This window comes from Vulpes lagopus, chromosome 10 (genome assembly GCF_018345385.1).
Source record: "Vulpes lagopus strain Blue_001 chromosome 10, ASM1834538v1, whole genome shotgun sequence".
NCBI classification, from domain to species: domain Eukaryota; kingdom Metazoa; phylum Chordata; class Mammalia; order Carnivora; family Canidae; genus Vulpes; species Vulpes lagopus.
The window spans coordinates 36,309,360-36,316,120 of NC_054833.1; the positions used below are offsets into that span (position 1 = coordinate 36,309,360).

A 6,761-nucleotide genomic window follows, 5' to 3' on the forward strand; every position below is an offset into this window, starting at 1 on the left:
CAATGTTCTTTTTTCTTAAAGAACTCCTTTTGGCATTATTTTTGACAACTGTATGATGATATTAATTTGGGAATATTGAAAAATTGATGTACGTAGGCATAGAGAACAGATTCCTTCAATCACCAGAAGTATTATGAGGCATAATGGCTAAATAGGAACCAGAGATCACAATCATAATTCAAAGGTAGAGATGATTCAGCAGCCAGTAAATTTGTGTTAAGTCTGAGAATATTGAGTTAGAGCATTTTATATCTTACCTGACTATAAGCATCCTTCCTGGAAATTGATATAGGCCTGAGTCTGAAGGTGGAAGTCAGATTAGCTCAGTTAAGAAAAATGTAGAGTGGATAAGTGGTTGACCCTTGGTCTTTGTATATGCATATACTCACATTGCAAGTTTTGTGCTTTTTATTTTTCTAGGTCATAGTTTTGGGAATCTGCCATGATTTGGGAATTTTTCAGCCTTTTTTTCTTTGAATATGCTTTCTGGTTCTTTTTCACTTTCCTGCTGAGACCTTTTTTTTAGTATTTTTATTTATTTATGATAGTCATACACACACACACACACACACACACACACACAGAGAGAGAGAGAGAGAGAGAGAGAGAGAGGCAGAGACACAGGCAGAAGGAGAGGCAGGCTCCATGCACCGGGAGCCCGACGTGGGATTCGATCCAGGGTCTCCAGGATAGCGCCCTGGGCCAAAGGCAGGCACTAAACTACTGTGCCACCCAGGGATCCCTCCTGCTGAGGCTTTTGAAATGCATATATTGATCCACGTGGTAGCATCCAATAAGTCCCTCATGTTTTCTCCACTATTTTTCATTCTTCTTTCATTTTGCTTTTCTGACTGAATAATTTTCAGTGACCTTTAACCAAATTCAGTGATCCTATCTTTTGTTTGATCTTGTTTACTTTTGATTCCCTGATGTATTTTCCAGTTGAGTTATTGTATTCTTCAGCTCCATGATTTCTGCTTAATACTTTTATAAAGAACCTATTTATTTCTTTGAGAGAGAGAGAGAATACAAGTGTTGAGGAGGGATAGAGGGAGAAGCAGACTCCCTGCTGAGCAGGTAGCCTGACAGGGGGCTGGATCCCAGGCAGACAATTAGCCAACTGAGGCACTAATGTGCACCTGTTTAATATTAAGTTTTCTGTCTCTGTGTTGAAATTTTCCTTTAGTTTGTGTATTGTTCTCTGACTCCAGTGAGTATCTTTATGACAGTTGTTTTGAATTATCTATCAGTTAAATCACATCTTTTCATTTTATTAGTGTTAATTTGTGGAGATTTCTCTTATTCCTTTTTGTAAAGTATTTCAACTTGCCTTCATTTTCATAGACTCTCTGCATTGGTGTCTGCACATTAGACAAAACACTGATCTGTCCAAATATTCATGAGCTTGCCTTGGACTCTAGAAAGTACCACCAATATGCTTGGTCAGAGACTCTGGAGGCCTCTCAAGTTTTGCAGGTTAATCCTCTTTCTTTGTTCTTAGTTGTTCCTTCACTCCCACCCCCAAGCATCCATTGTGTTAAATTGTGTCTGTGTTCTAAAATAAGTGACACTGAAGCCAATTCCTCAGCCAGCTCACAGGTAATTTGTGCTATTGGACATGTGGTGTACATTTTCCCCCTCACCCAAGAGAAGCTGTAAGAAAGGAGTTTTCAATTGCTTGCTATATACTGGGCCAGTGGGAGGATTTCTGGTGACTTCCAGCCAAACCACCATCTTTTTTGTCTCTCACCCTGGGCAGCTAAGTATGCCATGTCTTATCTCTCCTCTGCTTTCTGACACAGATTATCTGGAAGCCAGTTTTCTGAATAGACCTAATAACAGTTGGGGCATTGGATACACGGTGTACTTCTTGTCCTCCTCAGGGAGAAGCCAGGAATTGGGGAGTTTTGTCCCAGTTTGAAAGTGCTGTGCAAGGATAACTCTTACAACAAGGGGATATAGAATTTTCTTGGTAGTTCCAATATGACTAGATTCATGTTTTAACTGGGGGCAGGATTACCGTAATTAGTATCTGGATTTCTTACAAAGGGAATATGTACAAAAAACGTTTGGATCAGTGTGTTCATTGTGGCTAGGAGGTTCTAGCTTCCTCTTCTGCTGTCTAGCTGAACAGGAAATGAGAATTTCTTTTTGTCTCCTCTTTGAGAGATGCCCAATCCCTACAGTAGAGGGAAACCTTGAGTATAATTTTGACTCCCTAAGGAATTAGAGATACATCATGGTCCTTTGTGTAAATACATCCCCTCAATACCCTATTACACCAGAAACCATTCCCTGTGGAAGAGACTGAGTAAGCTTCTGCCCTGTTTATGACTGAGTACATTATATCATTCCACTCACCTTAAGTCTTCTGTGATTTACCAAGTGGCAAAAATGATAATCAAGGCTGTTTATTTCTGTGTGCTGCTTAAGAGGACTCAGAGTCAGAAGTTACTATCTGTGATTCAGAAGGATTTCCAGGACACATCAGAATCACTTGTGGGCTATGTGCTCCTACGATCAAAACAAGCCAACCTTTGAGGACTAAATCTGCCCTTTCAGGGCCACAGGGCTAATTCTGGTAAGGAAGAACCAAGGTGTTCTTGCCTAAAGAGGGTGAGTTTTTGAATTCCATTTATATTCATGTCTTCCTTTTGTGATGGAAGTCCAGGGATCTAAGATATGCCAGTTTCTTTCTAGGTTTTGCAGCCCTGAGACTTACCTGAAATTAGTAGAAGGACGTGTTTGAGGGGAGGGTGATGGTGCAGGGAAGGTTCAGAGACATTATTAGATTCAAAGGATGCAATTTATCATTCAATTCCATGGACAGATCTCTCACTTTTGTACATTTATGGTTTTTACTCTGTGACATAAGGCAGTAGCTTAAACTTTCCTGGACTCTGATCCTTTAGGTTTGAGTTAGAAAGAATGTTCTTCATTCCCACCACATCAAGTCCAATCCCATTAGAGGCCAGCACCAGTTTGGTGGGGTTGTTGCCTCCAATTTACTGGTTAGGAGAAGGGTCATGTGGTCAAAGAAATGAAATGAGAGAAGACGATTCTCTCTTGGTCCAATCTTCTCCCTTAACCTTTGGTTTTCACAACAATCCTGTTGGCATATGGAAGCACCGGCCTTCTTGCTGTGGGTAACGTTTTGAATGTCTTTGCTTATGCAGCTTATAAAGTCTCTAATGAGGGAATGCTCATATCACTAGATTCATGATAATAGTAAAGGGGATTCTGTGAGTCCAGGTTGAGCTAGTCTCAGATATTCCCAGAACAAACCCAACTCTCATGAGGAGATATGGTGGGAAAATTTGAATTGTTCTCTGTGTAACTTTTTCTTTTGTGCTCACAGATCCCTTTAGAGAAGAATGGCTCCTGGAAATGCTTCTCTTGTGACTGAATTCATTCTGGTGGGGCTCACAGACCTACCAGATCTCCAGCTCCCCTTGTTCTGCTTGTTTCTCCTCATGTATGTGGTCACTGTGATGGGAAATTTATGCTTGGTCACTCTAATCAGGCTGAATCCACACCTCCACACCCCCATGTACTTTTTCCTCTTCAATTTGTCCTTCATAGACCTCTTTTATTCATCTGTGTTTACACCCAAAATGCTGATTAACTTCACATCCAAGAAAAATATTATCTCCTACATGGGGTGCATGACCCAACTTTTCTTTTTCTGTTTTTTTGGTATTTCTGAAGCTTATGTGCTGACATCCATGGCCTATGATCGCTATGTGGCCATCTGTAACCCACTTTTGTATAATGTTGCCATGTCCCCTAATGTGTGTTCCCTCCTTATGCTTGGTTCATATCTGATGGCATTCTCAGGTGCCATGGCTCACACTGGATGCATGCTGAGACTGACCTTCTGTGATGCAAACACCATCAACCATTACTTATGTGACATCCTCCCTCTGCTCCAGCTCTCCTGCACCAGCATGTATGTGAATGAGCTGGTGGTTTTCATTGTGGTGGGCATCAATGTGATTGTGCCTAGTGTCACCATCTTTGTTTCTTATGGTTTCATCCTCTCCAGCATCCTGCGCATCAGCTCCACTGAGGGCAGGTCCAAAGCCTTCAGCACCTGCAGTTCCCATGTAATTGCAGTTTCTCTCTTTTTTGGTTCAGGTGCATTTATGTATCTTAAACCATCTTCTGCTGGGTCTATGGATGAGGGGAAAATCTCCTCTGTCTTTTATACCAGTGCGGTTCCCATGATGAACCCTCTCATTTACAGCTTGAGAAACAAAGACATTAAAATTGCTGTGAGAAATACTTTGAACAGGAGACAGTTTTGAGCAGAAAGAAATTCTCTCTGTGTAGTTTATTACACACAGGGAGATTCTGTGTGTAAATAAAGCACTTTGATTGGCTATCTTCCTATCTTTTCCTAATACGGTAAAGGGAGAGTGAGTCTCATATTTTGTTTTTAGTCTTTATAAAGTAGGTCCTATTCTTTTCCTCACCAATACCACAATATCATCCTCATCTTTTTGTTCTGCTTAGTAATAGCATTAGGTAAGAAACATATTGTCTTTTTCTTTTCCTGTTTTCATTTCGAACTTGTTTTTTCCTCTGGAACATGATGAATGGTCTTTAAAGTATTGAATTAAGTTACAGGAGGGTGACAATTCATTTTTAAGGGTACCCTTATCTGCCACTTGTTATTAAAAAAATGTATCAGGTACTCTATTTGTATTCTCATTTTTCCATCCTCCAATTGGCAAGAATATGTCTTCATTAATGGCAGAGGTTGAAGATTCTATAATGACAATCAAGGTTAATTCATTTTGCATATATAAACATCACATACCAAGAGTCTTTTCACAGACTTTTCTTTTTACCTTTGTATAGTCAAACCAACACATATCTGATCATCAAAATATATTTATTGTATGGATGGGAAAGTGAAACTTAGTATAGTTAGATTTACCTAAAATCACCCAGCTTTTTTTTTTTATTTTTATTTTTTATTTTTTTTCATACAGCTTTTAAAGAAAAAGTTTAGACTAAGTTCTTAGCTTTCTGGTTCATGTCTATTACTCTATGTAGTCTATTTTGCTTTACTTTTTTCTTTTTTTATTTCAAGTTTTTATTTAAATTCCACTAGTTGATGTACAATGTAATATTGGTTTTAGGTGTAGAATTTCATGATTTATCACTTACATAGAACACTCAGTGCTCATCACAACCAGTTCCCTTCTTAACCCCCATCACCCATGTAATGCATCTCCCCATCCCCTCCACTCCAGCAACCTTCAGTTACTTCTCTGTTTACTTCATCTGTTTTATGGTTTGCCTCTCTCACTTTCCCTACCCCCCATATTCATTTGTTTTATTTCTTAAAATCCACCTATGAGTGAAATTATATGTTATTTCTCTTTTTCTGACTTACTTTACTTAGCATAATATTGTCTAGATCCATCCACATATTTGCAAATAGCAAGATTTCATTCCTTCTTATGGCAGAGTAATATTCCATTGTTCATATATCTTACATCTTCTATATCTACATATATATTACATCTTCTTTAGTTGGTGAACTTTTGGCCCTTCCATAATTTGTCTCTTGTTGATAATGCTGCTATAAACATTGGTTGTATGTCTTCCTCTGAATCAGTATTTTTGTATTCTTTGGGTAAATACCTAATAGTACTATTGCTGGATTATAGGTTAGTTCTATTTTTTTCCTTTTGAGGAAATTCCATACTGTTTTCCAGAGTGGCTGCACCCGTTTGCATTCCTACCAACAGTGTAAGACAATTCCCCTTTCTCCATATACTCTCCAACATCTGCTGTTTCCTGTGTTGTTGATTTGATCCATTCTGACAGGTGTGTGGTGATATCTCACTGTAGATATGATTTGTATTACCCTGATGATGAGGGATGTTGAGCATCTTTTCATGTGTCTATTGTCCATCTGTTGTCTTCTTTGAAAAAAATGTCTATTCATGTCTTTTGCTCCTTTAAAAAAAAGACTTTATATATTTATTCATGAGAGACACACAGAGAGAGGCAGAGACATAGGCAGAGGGAGAAGCAGACTCCTCATAGGGAGCCCAATGTAGGACTCAATCCCAGGACCCCAGGATCACGCCCTGAGCTGAAGGCAGACGCTCAACCACTGAGCCACCCAGGCGTCCCATCCTTTGTCCATTTTTAAACTGGGTTATTTGTTTTTATGCGTTTTGAGTTTGGTAAGTTCTTTATATATTTTGGATACTAACCCTATCATATGTTAATTGCAAATATCTTCTCCCATTCTGAAGGTTGCCTTTTACTTGTGTTGATTGTTTCCTTTGCTGTGCAGAAGCCATTTATCTTAATGAAGTCCCAACAGTTCATTTTTGCTTTTGTATCCCCTGCCTCAGGAGACATATCTTGTAAGAAGTTGCTATAGCTGTTGTCAAAGACATTACTACCTGTTCTCTAGGATTTTGATGGTTGCCTGTCTCTCATTTAGATATTTCATCCATTTTGACTTTTTTGTTTGTTTGCTTGTTTATGGTGTAAAAAAAAGGTAATGGTCCAGTTTCATTCTTTTGAATGTAGCTCTTTAGTTTTCCCAATATCATATTTTGAAAAGACTATTTTCTGTTTTGTTTTGTTTTGTTTTTTTTTTTACCATATAGCTGTGGGTCTATTTCTGTGTTCTCTATTGTGTTCCACTGATCTGTATGTCTGTTCTTGTGCCCATACCATACTGTCTTGATCACTGCAGCTTTGCAATATAATTTGAAGCATGGAATTGT

The 6,761-nt window shown here is 38.7% G+C and overlaps 1 protein-coding gene across 1 annotated transcript; it reads left to right on the forward strand.

The window, feature by feature from the left end:
• The first annotated feature begins 3,374 nt into the window (after window positions 1–3,374).
• LOC121500347 (olfactory receptor 145-like) lies at window positions 3,375–4,307 on the forward strand. The gene has a single exon (XM_041771993.1). It carries the CDS (start codon window positions 3,375–3,377, stop codon window positions 4,305–4,307), a length of 933 nt encoding a protein of 310 aa, XP_041627927.1.
• The last annotated feature ends 2,454 nt before the right edge of the window (window positions 4,308–6,761 follow it).

Coding starts and splice junctions, on each gene's coding strand:
- LOC121500347 (XM_041771993.1), top strand. CDS start 3,375: ATGGCTCCTGGAAATGCTTCTCTTGTGACTGAATTCATTCTGGTGGGG.